At 45.9% G+C, this 17,577-nt stretch overlaps 1 protein-coding gene across 2 annotated transcripts in view; it reads left to right on the top strand.

The window, feature by feature from the left end:
- Positions 1-17,577, top strand: part of SLC39A11 (solute carrier family 39 member 11) — a 2,648,929-nt gene that overhangs the window by 1,622,051 nt on the left and 1,009,301 nt on the right. For both annotated transcript variants that reach the window (XM_069655098.1, XM_069655097.1), the window contains exon 6: positions 11,589-11,753. In XM_069655098.1, the coding sequence (XP_069511199.1) occupies positions 11,589-11,753 (165 nt within the window). The remainder of the gene's footprint in view (positions 1-11,588; positions 11,754-17,577) is intronic.

The following is a 17,577-nucleotide window of genomic DNA, read 5'->3' as shown; positions in this document are numbered from 1 at the left end:
CACTTGAGCATCAATCTAAGCAGTCCTAGCATAAGCAAGCGTATCTTTTCCATTAGAAGGGTTTTGTTCTCTCCTCTAACATAACAAGCGGTATCCGGTATCATGTATTGCTGTGCTGACATTATTCTCATGTAAATTAATGTACACCCGGCATCCTCAGTAACTGGCGACGTGTACACTGGTATGCCTTCACTGCTATGTCGGGGCATGTGGGTGCAGATCCAGCAATCAGTTTTATTCACTACCCCATATGTTGTGTTTATTATCTTCACGTATTCATTTTTAGCATAGTCTTCCGGGTCGTGTTGGTCATAGGCATCTCGATTCCTGCTCTTGACCCGATCTATTCTCCCTGTTCCGTTTGACACGGGTAACAAGTTCTTTAATTCATATCTAGATGGATGTTCCAAATACCAGAATAATATGGCGAACGCTATTAATACTACTATCGAGCATACAAAGAATAAGATTTTGTTCCTTGTGGTGCAAAGTGGTGTTTTTCTCTTACCTTCTGTGTTTGGGGAGCATACATTTATCTGCTCAGGGATTAAACCAGCATATACGGGTGCATAATTCAGTATGTGGCTCAATTATAGGTACGTATGCGTATCAGATGCAACCTAGCGATATAGCTGTATTCCCTATTTAAAGCACCAGTGTCCTTATTACTCTAATAGTGGTAGGTCTCACTGAAAACCTTCATCCGATCTGTCCCACGCCTCGTAGTGCCTGTCCCATGAGGGGAACGCCGGAGGCCCTTCAGGCTACAAGCCCGTTGTCTTCAGTAAGGCACAATCCTGCTAAAACCAACAAGAGTCCAAATGTTCATCTCCCTAATGATCAAAGTTCAAAACAGTGTCCTTACACGTTGCTTGGCACATACACGTCACGGTATCGGAGACGATGGGCACACCTACTAATGGCGTCTGGCAGTACTGTTGCAACCTGGGGTTGGTTGGTTCCCTTTTCTGGAGGAATCGGTAGTGGAAGCGTCTTCTTGACGTGATTCACGTGGTACCAGTGCGATTCGCCATCAACTTTTACCGCAGTTTGTGTCGCGAGGAGCACTTGAAACGGGCCCTTCCATCTGGGTTGCAGTCCGCTGGTGCGATCGAAGGCTTTTATAACAACCCAGTCACCGGGCTGCACGTCGTGACCTTCTCCTATCAGAGGAGATGGAGCTACTGCGTTCACCTGTGCATTAATAGAAATCATTCTATTAGTTAACCCAATACAGTACTGTTGTAATGCAGGCCATGCTTGCTCAGACAATCTCTTAGGTGATATGGGGGTCCCAATACTTGGTGGACGCCCCATAACAATTTCGAAAGGAGATAAACCATGTGTACGCTTAGGCATAGTACGCATACTCAATAATGCAATAGGTAATGCATCTGGCCATTTCAGTCCCGTTTCAGCACAAGCCTTTGCCAGTTTGTTCTTCAGTACCTTATTTGTGCCCTCTATAATCCCAGCTGATTGAGGATGAAAAACTGCATGGAAACGTTGATCAATACCAAGGGCCTTGCAAACTTTGCGTACTACTTCACCAGTAAAATGAGTCCCATTGTCAGACCATAGATATCTGGGGACCGTATACAAGGGCACCCAGTGTTTCAATATGCATTGTGCTGTGGAGGTGGCACTATTGTCCCGCAGGGGATATGCTTCCACCCATCCTGAGAACCCACATCTCATCACCAAACAGTAGGAATGTTTATTTACAGGCTCCAGCTGTATAAAGTCCATATACACCACCTCAAAAGGGCAGGTGGGTAACTTACTGTGGCCCGCCGGGGCTGGTACACCTTTCCCCACATTGTATAGAACACATATTTCACATTGTTTTGCCCATTGACGACTATACATTCCCAATCTTTTGTTGTACCACACAGCACTCAAAACTTCTTCCATAGTCCTTGCGTTAACGTGAGTTGGACCATGAGCCACACTCACTATCACAGGTAAGTATGCATCAGGTAGTACCCAAGTATTCGTATTGGTATGTGCCCATAGCCCATCTACCGTCTCCTCGTATTGATCATCCTTGTGCCAAGATAGTCTTTCTTAAATGGTTGCATCTGCTTGGATTTCCTTTACGCGCTCCTTCGTCCCTTCCATAGTCACATCCCTCCCCACTATGAGTTGTCGGGCCTCCCACCGTGTATCCCTTGTGGCAGCTAGTTTAGCCATCTGGTCGGCTAAGGAGTTTCCTTGCGTGACATAAACTAGAGTCCTTTTATGCGCAGGGCATTTCACTATGGCCACCATCTTGGGCAACATAAGGGCTTGTAATAATTCAGCAATCAATTGGGCATGTTTAATAGTATCACCTTGGGAGGTTAAAAACCCACGCTCTCCCCAGAGTTTACCAAAACTGGAAACCACCCCATGAGCGTAGGCTGAATCAGTATAAATTGTCACTTTCATACCGCTGCTTAACACTAATGCTCTCGTTAGCGCAATCAATTCTGCTGCCTAGGCCGATTTTTCACACACTTTCCCACTCTCAATCAACCGCTCCCCTGTGGTTACAGCATACCCTGCTGTTGTCTCCCCATTTGGCAGTTTGAAACAGGAACCATCACAGAATAATATACCCTCATTATCAACCAGCGGGGTGTCTTGCAGGTCTGCTCTACCCTTAGTGTGTTCTTCCATTTGGATCACACAATCATGCCTAATGTCATTAGGTGAGACGGGCAAAGGAAGCAGTGTCGCTGGATTCAAAGTGTTACATCGTTCGATTTTTACACAACTGGCAAACAGAATCATCTCATACTGTGTGAGTCTAGCTGTGGTCAAATGCTGTGTATGCACTCTATTCAGGAGAACGTCCACCGCATGTGGGACTTTTACTGTCACTTCGCTCCCTAGGATGATACCTGCACTTTGTTTTAGGGCTGCCGCTGCTGCGGCCACTGCTCTCATGCATGGGGGTAGGCCTCGAGCTACTGAGTCCAGAGCACTGGAGAAATTGGCACATGGTCTCTGTTTACCCCCTTGTTCCTGCGTTAAGACTGACACAGCGCAACCTTCCTGTTCATCAACGAAAAGGCAAAATCTCTTGGTATAATCAGGTGTGCCTAAGGCCGGTGCGTGGCATAAAACATCTTTCATAGCTGTCAGGGCTTTTTCCATCTCAGGTGTCCATTCTAATGGTCCGTTTTCTTGTACTTCTTTTAAGGCTTTTAGCATGGGCTGGATCAATACAGAGAATTCAGGAATCCAGTGCCTACAATAGGATAAAACACCAATTATCCTTCGGAGACCTTTTGCCGTGTCGGGGCCTTTTATGGACTGTATCAAAGCAATGCGATCAGTAGACAGAGTTCTCCCCTCTTCGGACAACTCAAAGCCTAAATAATGGACCTTTTGTTTTACATGCTGCATTTTGGCTAGGGCTACCTTGTGCTTATTCTCTGCTAAGTGCATTAGCACCAATCTGGTCACATAATGGCATTCCTCTTCGGTGGCTGCACATAATAGCAAATCATCAACATATTGTATCAGAGCAGTGTTAGCGGGTAGGGCTAGGTTATCCATATGTGTTTTTAGTGCTTGGCTGAATATGGCGGGACTTTCTGTATATCCCTGCGGGGCTCTAGTAAATTGGTACTGTCTATCTCGAAGAGTGAAACTAAACAGGTACCTGCTTTCTTCGGCAATAGGAATGCTGAAGAAGGCATTTTTCAAATCAATTACCGTAAACCATTTAGCTGTTTTGGGAATTAAAGTGAGTACACTTGCAATATTAGGGACAACTGGATATTAGGTTCTACTATTTTGTTTATCTCCCTCAAATCAATAATGAAACGATAGGGTACCGCTTCATCACCTTTCTTGTGTACTGGAAGGATCGGAGAGTTACAAGGGCTATCATTTGTTGGCTCTACCACCCCTAACCGTATCATATCCTGTACTATTTGATATAGTGCCTGCTCTCCCTCGTGTGATATGCGATATTGTTTTATCCTGGGCAACCTGGCACCGGGCTTTAGTTTGATTACTACTGGGGAAACATCCAACACCCCTACATCATTCCCATGAGTGGCCCATAGTTCATTCGGGATGTCTTGGAGTTCCGGGGGCAGGGTTTGCGTTACTCCTATCATACCCATAGGTTTGCTTATAGTCATTCTCACCCCCCTGAGGGGAGCAATATATTGTGGCCCCTAGTGTCTTTAATGCATCAATACCTAACAAGTTTTCTGGGCAGTGATTGGTCAATAGCCACCCATTCTCCCGTTTTACCCCATGAAGTTCCGCTTCTACTATTTCACTTACAGGAGTCTTTATTGGATTTCCCCCAAATCCAACTGATACCTTGCTTTTATCCGATAATGGGACAGCGGGGACGGCTCTGATATTCACGGAACTGTTTCCAGCTCCCGTGTCTACCAGACATCTCAAGTTTCGGTGGGGGCCGATCCTAATGGAGGCATAAGGCCCCCTCTGATCTATAGGTACTTGTTCCACTCCCGCTGTCTCATTTCGGCCTCCTCAGGACATATCACTTGTGTTATCCTGGAAGTCGTCATTATAGTATACCCCTTCCCCACATCCTTCGCCCTGGCATACACCTTGTACTTGTGTTGTTTGTCGTGGCTGATACAGTAGATTGGGGGGAGGCGGGGCCGGCCAGGGAACATCCCCTCTTGCTTGTCCGTCAAAGGCATTGGGTTGAGGGGGTTTAAACATTCTATTGTCTTGGTTGCCGTACCCACCAGTCCTATTTCCTGGGGCAAATGTTGTCTGTGAAGGGGGCCGTACGCCCCTTCCTCTCCCACCACTCTGGGGACACTGGGATTTCCAGTGTCCGGGTCTCTTGCAGAAGGCACATACATCTTGGGGTAGCCCATCCCTCCTCCCATATAGCGCACCTCCTTGCACTGTACCTCTACCTGTCCCTTGGCCCCCTATCATGTTGCTACTATAGCCCTGTGACGGGCCATTATTATTGTAGTTATACCTGCCTTGGGGCCCTTGATGCAACTGTTGCATCAACACTTTGGTTTTTAGATCCTTCTCTTGTCGTGCCTTTTGTTGTCCCTTTACTCTTTCCCCTCTTTCATAATACCTGGCCATTTCGAGGAGATCCCGGGGGTTTCTAGTCATCCACGTACTTTCTGCCTTCCTAATGTTCTCCTGGATTGGCCCGTGGAGCCCTTCTATAAAGTTTGTGGCAAAGTACCGTTGGCCCGTCTCAGACCCTATCTCTAGCCCACTGTGTGCTTTAAATGCTGCTTCGTAACGCAGGAAGTACTGTGCTACTTCCTCACTTGCGCCCTGTATCACAGCAGACAGTTTCTCCACATTCACATCAAATGGGGGAATACCTTTTCTAGAGCCCTCAGGACTGCCATGCCATGCCCCCTTAGGGGTTCGGGATATTCCTCATGCAGTTTCCTATTTTTACTCGCCTCCATTACATCTTTCCATTTTATTGTATCATTGTCTTTGGCACGAAAGGGGGTCCATATTTCCTCTGGGACAATAGCTAACAATATGTTATCTACATCCTCTACAGTAAATAACCCGGGTCTGAATAGCTTTCCTACTTCTTTGTAGAATCCTGCCGGGTCTATACGGGGGTCGGGGATGGACTTGGTGATATGCATCAATTCTATTCGAGATAAGGGGACATACACATAGGTGCGCATCATGTTACCAGTAACTGCATCTATGGTGGGTTGACACTCTCTCATTGGCATTGATAGTAACTTTTCCGTGTTTGTTTGTTCACTTACAAGGGCCTGCACTGGTGATGAAGCAGAGGACTGGTGACTAAGGTTTTTCTCTTTGATTTTTTTATAATCTTTTAACAGTTTCTCCACCTTAGCAATTCTCCATTCTTCCGCCCCAGAATCATCCACTCTTATATTCGGTAGCAGTTTCTTATCCAATTCCGTCTTAATCCTATTCCACTGGGACACATATCTAGGCTCCTTTTCCTCTTCTATATCATCCACCCTAATAAGAAGATATTTAATTATGTTTACTTGTATAGGCCAGCCAAGGCCCTCCATCAGACTCACCAGGGTGGACATGGACTGCGAGTGTATGGATGCTATCATACGATTAGCTACGTTTTGGCCCGCCTGGTCTGCATCTTTGAGTTTAGCCTCTCTTTCCCTCACCTCTCTTTCCCATGCCCTCTTTTCCTTCTCCCATTCAACACCGCCCCTTATGACTTCCGCTATTATGTCGGACATACATACCCATAACTGAACACTGGACGCAGTCACTGGTAGTAACGCGACAGCGTCCTGATATGCTGAGGGCAGATCCGCAGTACTCTGTCCTCTCAATGTACAGTTACCCTCATGAAAAGTATATAGTTTAGTGGCCACTGTCCTAAATTCCAAAGGTGTCAAACGCCCCAATTGGTCCCGTAGGCTGTCATTGAGGGGTGTGCCATACAGCCTGGTCATAAGGATTTGCAAGTCTCCATCTCTATCCTTTTCTACAGTAGTCGTTCTCCTATGGTCTATCAACCTATCTGGGTCTCCATACTTCATTGGGAATTCCGCCCTCTCACCCTCACCTTCTCTCGGAGGAGCCATAGCCCCTGGAAATAACAATTCAGTCGTTGTTTGTTCTGCTTCTAGTCCTATCGCATCTTCATACCGAGGCGCCGGCAAGGCAGGATACATACCCCCGCTATTCTTAATCATCATACGTCTATCCAACTGGTCTAGTTTCTCATCCTTCTCTTTTATCTCTAGGTCACGTAATTTTTGATTTACTGTTCTCTTCTGCCCCTTTGCCTTTTGTTTGTTCTGAGCATTGCGCCTGCGCATTGCTTCTACCCTCCATAGTCGTATAGCCTCAAACTGTGCGGGTCTGACCCGTCTTTTTACTAATTCTATTTCTACTTTGGATATGCGGTCCACATCAAAGGACCCGGTGTCTGGCCATTTATGCTCAATCGAATCTTTTGTATATTCAGACCACTCCCTTAAGAACAATGTTGAATTCAATCCATGTTTAATCAACATATCAAATGCAGGGGTTCCTTCAAGAGGGGCATAGTGTCTCTTGCCTATACCACTCTTGCTGGAAGCCGCTTGACCCATTTTGTTGGTATACCGCAATTGCCTAAAAACACTCACCTTTCCCAAATGTGCATTAATAGGCTAACATTAACAGTACATCCTCCTGACATATATCGCCATACCAATATCAATACATCACCGTTTCATCATTATTATTACATAGACAGACATACCACCGTCCTCTTCATAAACCCTAAATCGTTATTTCCTTATTCCATCATACATCCATCCATACCACTTACCTTAAGGGTCCCGCCAGAGTGTTCCGGACCCGAAGGGCGACAGCCTGCTGTTCCACCGCCGACGGAGCCGGAAAAACAAGGATGACGCGTTGGCTGCAATCAAAGGTGCGGATTCAGTTGTTGGGGCCCCGTGATCAATTCCTTCTCCGGTTCCGCCGCGGCGTTCCTCACCCAGTGACGGACTGTCGCTCCTTCGCATCCCACTTCTGACACCAAAATTGTGGGTGCGATTTCTCGCCGTCACCATAACCAGTACAATGAGGGACCCTGCAATAACTCAGACAGAAAAGAGCCAAGTAAACATTACTTTATTAATGCACAAGCATTCGCGAATGGGCCGCAAGTTCAAACGTCTCGCTAAGCAAGTCGTCGAAGTGCCGCGCCTTCCTCCACACATCGTGCTCTTTTATACTTTTCTGTTTACATTGCCTTGCACATAGCACACGTCCGCTCCAGGGCGGATCTCCAGTTGGAGTTTATCTGAAGTATCCAGTTGGAGTTTAACGAACAACCATTGCACATTTGCTATCGTGGTCTATTGTGGTTTCCTGTTATCCCGGTCTTCACATTCTTTCGTGCCCCTTTGTGCCCGTATCTCTGTGCTCGAGGCCATGCTTACTCATTCCTTCCCCCCACCCGTATTCTGAAGATAGTTTTAGCAGGCTCAGCATGCTTCGACATACAGTGACCAAACACAATTCTTCTGTTAAAAACAAGTTCTTGCCGGGTCAGCAGGTCTTAAACGCCGCCTTATAAAAGAGAAGGCCTCTTCTTTTAGCAAAAAGTACATTGATTTAACGCATATGGTGATTAGTACAAACTCCAAGTGTGAGCACAACATTACATATGCATGCGTACCTTCACCATGGTGCATAATGTAAAATAGGGCATCATGAATTATGGCCAGAGCTTCTGTTTGGGTATTTGATTCTGATTGGCTGGGGGTATTTGGTTTTGTTGTCATTTCGGCACAGTCTGTTTTCAGTCTTCTATTTTTGGATCATCTGAAGGCATGTAGCTAGTCTCTATGTATTTGCCCCATTGATTCAGAGGTTTAATTAGGGGTTTCAGCATAGGGGGTTCAGATTTGGGAGTAGTTATCTGCGCTAAATCCCAAGAGGGGCCCATCCATCATTCTCCTCCATATCTGCATCAGCTACCGAAAACATGTCCTCAATTTACATTACCACTAATCAGAGGATACCCAATGATATTTCAAAAAACAAAAGACATGATTTTAGAGTCTTGCATGAGTGTGTTTATTCCATTCAGACTTGAATCGTCGTGCAACAGATCAAAATGTTCAAATGTTCACATTTGCAGACCAAGCTCCCTTCACCCGTTTGACTGTTCATTGGTATCACTGAAGTAAATTCTGAAATGCACCTTTCATTAGACATTTAAATTGTGCACCTTCCTCATACATATACCTTTGGACTCTGTCGAAGTGAATAATTTGTTAATGGACGTGATTCTATTAAACAATGGCCTGAACCTTTCTCTCTATATAGTGCTCTCAGGATGTCTGTGTTGTGATGGTTTGGAACTGCAATACCCTATATACCCAATGACTCGTGGGGAAAGGAAACATTAAGTGCCCTTGGACCATAATGGAGTTACTTCTCTTGCAGCGATTTTATCTTCACAAGCATTTTGAGGCTGAACAAATGAATGGATATGCTTTAATGTTACACACGGTTTAATATTAGGGTGATTTATGTACTTAGTGATTCAACTTGCGACCCTTTTATCACACACGTTATGTCTCCAAAATGCGCTTAGATTTTGTGCAAAATTGGCTGAAACCATTTGCCCCTCCCCAAAAGGGTTCTTTTGAAAGAGTACACTCGTGTATGAGAATATCCAGCCTTGAATGATAACCTATCAGAGAATGACGTATATTATCAACACCTGGAGTACCATATATGCTATGTGGTACTCCAGGTGTTGATAATGTGCTTTGCTAAATGTAAGATTATTATTATGACTAAAATATATACTTAGAAATGGACATTAGAAATGTTTAAGAGGGGCCACTTTACAATGTTAGTACAATTCAAATTTCCTTGTTTAATTGTACTTTATACGAACTGCTTTGATATGATATGATATGATAGGTTATTTATAACGCACTTAATACCCAGAGGTTTCTAAGCACGGACCGGGTATCGAACCTGTGTTGCTCTGTGTCTTCTTGCTTCCAAGGCTAGCACGGTGCCGCTGAGCTATCCTCCAAGACTTTTGCATGAAAACTAGCCTCTCCACCAAGATGTTTTTCCCTCTGGTCGGGCAGCTGCCACCAACAAAGGGGTTTGGGGGGGGCGGCTTTAGCAAACATGCACCAGACAATGCAATTCTCACAGCAAGATAGGAAAAGCAGATGGGGAGAGCGACAGAAAAAGAGAAATGGAACCGGTCTGCAAATGGCCCTGGATAGGAGTGCAGGGTTACAGATTGTTTTGCATCGGAACACTTACTCCTCTTTTCCCCTGACTAACCGACTCGCCACGAAGATCTTAGACTATACACGCCAACCCCCAACAGATGGCTTCCACAGGCCTCGCCATTAGCACACCAACACTAACCGTACTGTGACTAAGCTCTCCACTTTAGCCCCATCACACTATCCCACATCAGTGGCTAACCAGTCCCACAGCGCTGTAGTTCATCAGATTTTGGGCTCTTTCCTATGGCTAACAGGCTCCCAGGTTTCTCCACCAAATCCATAGAAAGCAGGTAGACGCTTAGGAAACCAGGTACTTTCGACCGGCACCCATCAACATCACAGGTTTTGCATCTGCCTCTTCCACTAACCCATTAATGAACCCCACGACCCTTCCTTCTTTCTAAGAGCCACACACAGCGAGGCCACTAATAGAGGATGATGAGCACTGTACAAGACCACTTAGAATATTTTGTTTTGTAATGCTAGGTTAGTCACCTTGTGAGGACTGATTTATTGTGGGTCAGGGTAATGACCTCCTGTTGGGTGTTGGATTAAATTTGCACTTTGGCTTGGAAGGCTGATGTGCTCAGTCAAGGTCAGCATGTTTGTGTGAGAAGCTATAAGCAAACGACAGGGCCTGGTCTCTCCTTGAAATGTGCGGGGTATGGCTTGCTATGCTGACGACCGGGTATGTTTGATTCCTCCTTAAGAAGTTGCATCTTTAGTGATCCATTTTTGAGGCATTCTGGGTAGGTCCTGTGTATACATTCGGCCCATTGTAGAGTATTTAGCGTAGCACGGACATGTTTTGTGTCTCTTGCTACACCTTTCCTTAAAAAAATATGCATGCGTACCTTCAAAAGTCAATCAAAAGTCCACTAACAAGGAAAACCTCAGATGGGAGTCTACAAATCGACAAACCAATGACTAACTGATTCTAGCCCCCCTTCATTAAATGGTACTCCGCTGTATACAAAATTAGGTTACCACCAGCATGCTTGAATTAGAAAAGCAACCCTTCCTTTGTCAAGCAAGAGGTTTGAGCCACCTCCCAGGAGCTAGTAATTGATCCCAACATTCTTCCAGCCTGGAAGAGCATGTGTTGTTTCCTCTTTGACAAACCCTCTTCCGTACAACTCCAACAATCCATTTCCTTATTTTCAGAAGACTTTAAAACGATCTGTCCCATTCATGGACAATGTTATATTCTGTTTACACCTGAAAGCGGCGTAAAGCAATTGAATGTCCTAGTGTTGTGCTCGCTAAGCCCTGAAAGAAAGGAAATACACCTCGGATTAATACTTAATATTTGCATGGAGGATGCTGGTTGAGCGGCTGGCATGTTTCCTGAGGAGGTGATGAAGAGCAGAGTCGAACATAGTTTTCTTCTGGGGCCTCCCCTCGAATTGCAATTCACAGCATTGTTCAGTATTTTAATTTCGACTTTGGAGGGTGGCCTAATTTGTTCTTCCCACCAGTACTGTGATATTGCACTCATCCTTTAATGGAATCATCCGGTTTTCCTTCAATCTCAAATGAGTGAAGTTTGTTATTGTATTGGATTAGAACTTTGTCTAAATAGGTCCCGTAATGTGATGTTTATGTAAGAATTGATATGCTAATCAACATGGATTTCCAAATGAAATTGAGTGAAATGGGAAGATGTACCTGGCATCCGCTAGAAGTTTAGCCTCTTCCTCTTCTCCTGGTTAGGGTGGCAGGTCAGGTGAACAGGACCCTCCCAGTTTCTCACACCACAAACCTTCCCAGCACCAATCATTTCAAAAAGCTCCTGCAAGAAGGATTCTGACTGAAGTCCCCTTTACCCTTGTGTTTCCACAGACAAGTTTGAAAACGGTGAAGTGTACCAAAGGAAGAAAGCTGGTCCCTCAATGAATGCTGACGAAGCCGCCGTGCCAAGCCTGCGCGAGAACTCCACAAAACAAGACAGCAGCTGGAGGCGAATTATGCTGTTGATCCTGGCAATAACGATACATAATATCCCAGGTAAGCCTCGTTATTTTGCAAGTTAAGGACATGGCTTTGAGGAGTTTTGATGTTTCTGGATACAGTTATCTTGTGACTTTTATTCTGCACTGTCTCATACCGCCACATTTATAATTGTCTGTGGAATGACTGGGTGGACCAGCCAGCAAGCTATTGTTTTCTGCAGTATGCAAATGGTACTGCAGGACTCAAGAGACATTTAACCACCAAACAACCGTTCCACTCAATTTCTTTGGGTGCCAGAAGTGGGTTTAATGTTGTTTTGTCAGGTCAACTATGCATTTTGTATGTTGCTCTCAAAATGGCCAGGACCTTGGGTTCCATCACTTACTTGCGTGGAAAGCACAAGACTATTGTTACCAACACAAAAGATCATCAGCTGAGAAATGGTGCATGGTGGTTGGTGAAGCAGGGATTGCGTTGAGTGGCAGGCCGGCTCTCTTTGGCTATTCTGCATAGGGGAGGTTGGTGTGGCGTGATAAACAAGCTTGTTAGACTTAATTGTGTGTGCTATTTTGTGTGCTATTAGGTAAAAGCACTCCCTTTGCAAATGTAGGGTCTGTTGGCTGAGGAGGGGAGAAAGGGGCAATGTTTTTGGGAATCGTTGCGTTAGGCACTGCATTCATGGAGTCTTTGAAAAGTTAAAGAATAATCATCGTAACGTTTTCCCTGGCTTGCTACGTTATTATATGGTTTATTGATTATTTTTTTTGTAGTGCTACATAATTCTTTTCCACTGCTTCAGAGCGCTTTGATGGTAGGGAATGGGTTAAAAGGATGGCAAAAAACTTGGTGTAGCTGGTTTCAGCCGTGGCAAGGCAGAGATGGGTGAAGGATTTGACGTCCCTGAGCAGTGCATAATTCAGATCGTCGTAAAGTTAATTTTAAATAAGGGCCTCGGGACCCAAGGCTTGTGATCCTTTAATGTGGATATGAAGATGTTCGTGTTGTTGTTGCATGGCTCTTGGAGTCATGAAGAAGGAATGCGAATAATGGCACATCATTTCAGTGCTAGAATGGCTCCTTTCTTTCATATAATAGGGCACTCCGGCTTACAAACCTGCCAGTTTGTCTAACCAAAGACTCCAGCACCAATATCTTTAACACTTTGATGTCAGGACAACATCTTGTTTATGTGGGACGACATTCCAGAAATAAAATTGTGTACGCCTTTGATTTGAAAAGCATTCCAGAAACAATAGTATACATCCATTTGATGTGACAAAGTATGCCTACACCATTATTCTGTGCCCTAAGCATGTTAGATAGCATTCCAGATGTGATGTATTGTGCGCTTTGAAGCGAGGAGATAATTCAGCACCATGACTATTTGTCTTTGAAGTCATTGTTTGGTATTTTTAGGGCGTGTGTATCCCACTGGAAAATTGCTAGGTCTTTTTAAAGGTTTAGCAACTGGAAAAAGCGGATCGAAAGTATTGGGGGGAGGCAAATCCAGAAAGTTGGGGTCTTTTCCAAGGAATGCCTGGTGATTTATAACAAGCCATTGGATGTGGGAATGTTGAGCACGTGAAAGTGGGAAGACGAGAGGGGCATTAACCAAAAGGGCATGTGGGTGTTGTAGTACCATGGTTTCCTGAAGAGGGCACTGTGGGAGAGCTAATTATCAGCCAGGCATAGTAGTTTGGGTTGTCATGCCTCAACTAGGAATCAATGACAGTATCTGAGGGAGGGGAACAACCATCACACATACTTCTATTGTTTCAATGAGGCAGGCATGCACATTTTGTCCCTCTCTGAAAGACCTGCTTAGTGGATATGATTGTGATCTGATTTTGAGATGACCATTTAATTTACATTGGCAGAAAGGTTAGAAGTTCTGCCGAAGGTGTGAGTAAGGATTGCAGAACCAAATGCTGTGCTCCCTTTTTTTGTGGAGTATATATTTCATAATAAGCTTGTCTTTTCAGGTGAGCACTGATCCAATTAACAGCACTTTGTACTCTTTGCATCTGTTGAATAGGGTTTCAGACAGTTGGCTTTGTTCCAGCTATTTCAGTGAGATAGGATAGAAATATGTAAGGAAGGCTTGGTATCAAACAGTGAAGACAGACCCAAGTGATCACAGTTCAAGGGTGTTGGTTGAACACCTTTCTAATCCTAAATCTAAGGATGCGAGCAAGCTACCACCATCAAATAATCATGACGCAGTCCTAGTGGAGTCTGTCAAAATAAAAATGGCCTATATTAATCAACCTATTGCCAATCCATCCTTCTAAATACAAAATGTGTGGGACAACCATGTAGGTAAAAGGGAAGTGTTCAAGAAATTATATGTCAGGATAGTTGAGCAGTTGGCTTCACTTCCCCACGTTTTCAGCACTGGACAAGGCAACACATTCTGGCTTCTTGGCCACAAGGAAACAGTTAAAAGTATCAGCGCCTTCTCCCAATGACAGTCTCTTATTGCAGAGGGCCTGACGTAACAAACACCAAAGTTCCTTTCTTACCATGATTTTCACATTCACAGGTTCGGGCTCAGACCCCTTTGTGTCAAAAACTGAAGACTTGCGATTGTGCGATGGGTTTTGCTTAAACCGTTGCAGGACCACTTAGATTCACACCAATTCTAATTGTTCATCTTTTACTCTAGTTTCTGCCACTTCTTGGCTGAATATCTTACTGAGATCTTCGATTGAGCACACTTGTGGCACCAGACTACTCTGTCACAAATATTGTATCTTCTTTGCTACAATTCAAACATCTATCAGCCGTTAAGCTAGCCTCACATCTTTCATCACACGCATTCAGCGATCTTTATCCTTGCTCTTTGTATACAATGTTGTTTCTTGCAACCTTGACTTCAACACAGACCGGTTATGCATTGGTTTCCCCAACTCCCCGGCTATGTTGATCTTTCTTTGATCCTGGAACCAATGACCATACCACAGCAGCTGCTGTTTTTCTCCTGCTCGATCAGCCGTGCAAGAGAGCCCCGGTTACCTCCGACGCACAATAGAGGATTCTTCAGTCTGGATTTCAGAGCATAAGGCCAGAAAACCAAAGGTGTCTAGAAAGTAACATCTTTCCACCGGAAAGGTGAAGGGTATTGCCCACCTTTGCTCCCGTTGTGGTTTGCCATCTTTCTTCCCTCATTCAGCTGCCATCTCGGAACTGCTGTTCCTTTGTGTGCTTTGCCTCGCTTAGTGTGCTCTCATGCTCACCTTTTATCCGTGCAGGGAAGTTTAAGTCAGGTGTGAAGGATTACCATGAATTACTATTAATTGCCTGACCATGGTAGTGGAACATGTCCGGTACACGGCTCGGGTGTGAGTCTGTTTTCGCCCAGAGAGGGCTGTCCGTGTGAAAGTGTTCGTGCAAGAAAGGGCGTTGGGGGTAGAATTTCCATATATCCTACTGGGTAGGATGGGGTAAAGGTGTTGCAGGGAAGAGAGGGATACCGTGTCTCGCCATCAGGTGTCTCACTCCCCGAAGTCCCCTTGTAAAGACCGGAAGGGGGGTCTGCACTTCCGCTCTCTATATGGTAGAGGGGAGGCACAAAGACCCCTGCCAAGATTCTCTAGTATTGGTAGACGTAGTCGAGCAATCCAGGTCTAGCTTCTTGGGAGGTGATGCGAGCTGGTTCTTAAGTACAGTGTAGTCCCTAAGCACCCACGAAGGAATGTTGTAGCGTTCCGCGTTGGGGAAATCGACAGCCCTTCTCGAGTGTCCTCCCTTTCAGGCAGGAGTCCCGGGTTGTCCAACGTCCAACGAAGAAAAGGTCGAGCTACGACGGTTAAGTGGCCGCGTCGTTCCTAGCAGTGCTCATTGATGGGGAAGCGTAAACGTCCTGCAAGGAAGAGGCGTGCAGGGCACCTCGGTGTCGATAGATCTGGACCGCAAAGAGTTTGAATAACTGTGGCCCAGCAAGGGCGTCGAGTCGTCGGCATCTCTGTGGTCTTTGGGTGGCGGGAAACCCACCGGTGGATGCTCCTCAGCGCATCTACGGTCAGGCCTTCTCCAGCACGATACGGCGGCGGCGATGCAGACGAGAGTCTCCTTGGATCAATGAAGTTCTTAGGTAACGAGAGCCCGGCGGCTCCAGTCGGCGACGGCAGTCGTCGACAGTGGCGGCCAACTGTCCGGGTGCTTCTCCTTGGAGTTCCGCAGCAGTCCCCGTATCGGGTCAGCAGCCTGTCGAAGGTCTGTCTACCAGGGAGCTTAGGCAAAGATCAACTGTGCACGATGGTCCCTCGTAGCTCAGGAAGAGGGCGCCTTACCAGGTCCTCTCTGGGTCAGTTCTTGAAGCACAGCAGCTTTCAGATTGTGAAGGAGAGCAACAGCAATTCTTCTCGTCCAGCAGGGCTCAAGGTTAAGTTTCACTCCAGTTACTCGTCGTAGTGGACTTCAGCTTCTCAACACGATTCCTAGCAGTGAGAGGTCCACAGATATACTGTTGATATCCCATTCATTCCGCTGGGTCATACTCGAGCATCCAGTCACGATTTCGGGCATTCATGCAGGCATGCAGCCAATCGGGCACATGAGGTATTCAGGCCATTCACTTCTCTCCAGACACTCACAACAAGTTGTGTATTGGGACAAGTACCGAGCCATTCAACACTCCAAGCTGCATTCATACCGGTTTCGGGCAGGTCTGTCTCAACCATTGTGTCAACAACCAGATACTAGACAGCCACAACATAGAATGTATATTCGTGTCACACTCCATTCACCCAGGTCCCACCCACAGGTGTACCCACAACATACGGTCATGGAGAAGGCTCCAGCCAGTCTGGTCGGCACTTCCCCACACTACCATATAGGGAACTTCCACCCAACAGCCAGTCGGGGGGGAAGGGACAGAGGTAGGGCTTCCCAGGACTTCGGGAAGATCAGGGTAACAGGTGATGGAAGGCAAGAGGCCATGGGGGCCATTTTGTCTCCATCAGGAATCTACCGATTCCAATGACTGGGCCTGGGCATCCCAAAATGGAGGGTGCTCAGGGCACCCGTCATTTCAGCACGGAGCTGCCACCAGCCTGTAACCTGCTCTGTGGGGTCACACATAGGTGCCCAAAAACATACAGTAGGGGCACAGGGTTGCACCCCTACCCATGGGTGCCATAAGGCTACCCTATGGGTCTGTTCACCAAACCAAAAGAGAGAGCTGCACTGCCAGGAGTCCCACATGAACTCCTTCGCAGAAAACATGACAGAACACATGATACAAAGCAGTAAAGGACGACGATACGGAGGCCCTGTCCCTCTGATGCATTTCCAGCATCACACCCCTCACCCAGGGGATCCTCCCGCACTGGTCCACCCCCAGGGTCTGGATCTAAAGACGATGGCCGTGCCATGGCCTTTTGAGAGAGAGACCCCCGGAACTAGCAGGTGAAACACTATCTGGTTTCTCACAAGTCTGAATAAGAGGGAATAATATGAGAAAGTGCACAATTGTGAGACATTGCCTGGTGCCCCTCTCTTCCTCCTTGCCTGTGTCAGGCTTTGGGCTTCCATGGGAAGAGAATTCTCAGTTAGAAAGCTCTTACGTGACGGTGCACCTCTGTGACTAGCAGCTTGTTAGCCACACGAAGATTTGGGGAGGTCCAACATGTGCCCTTATTCACCTCCATGGTGTCCTAGCATGGGCACCCTTAGTTTTAGGTAGATAGGAGGTTTTGAAAGAACACCCTTTTCACCTTTTGGTAGTGAGGCTTCATATTGAAGCACTCAATACTGTATAATGGACGGATTGATGAGCTCAGATTACAGTATAGTACATTAAAAAAATGTAAAGGTTAATACATGTATTATGAAAATATCAAATAGTTATCGCTTAGCAACACTATGGACAAAAAAC

Source organism: Ambystoma mexicanum, chromosome 3q (genome assembly GCF_040938575.1).
Source record: "Ambystoma mexicanum isolate Mex_15411 chromosome 3q, UKY_AmexF1_1, whole genome shotgun sequence".
Classification (NCBI taxonomy): domain Eukaryota; kingdom Metazoa; phylum Chordata; class Amphibia; order Caudata; family Ambystomatidae; genus Ambystoma; species Ambystoma mexicanum.
This window is presented reverse-complemented; position numbering and strand designations above follow the sequence as displayed.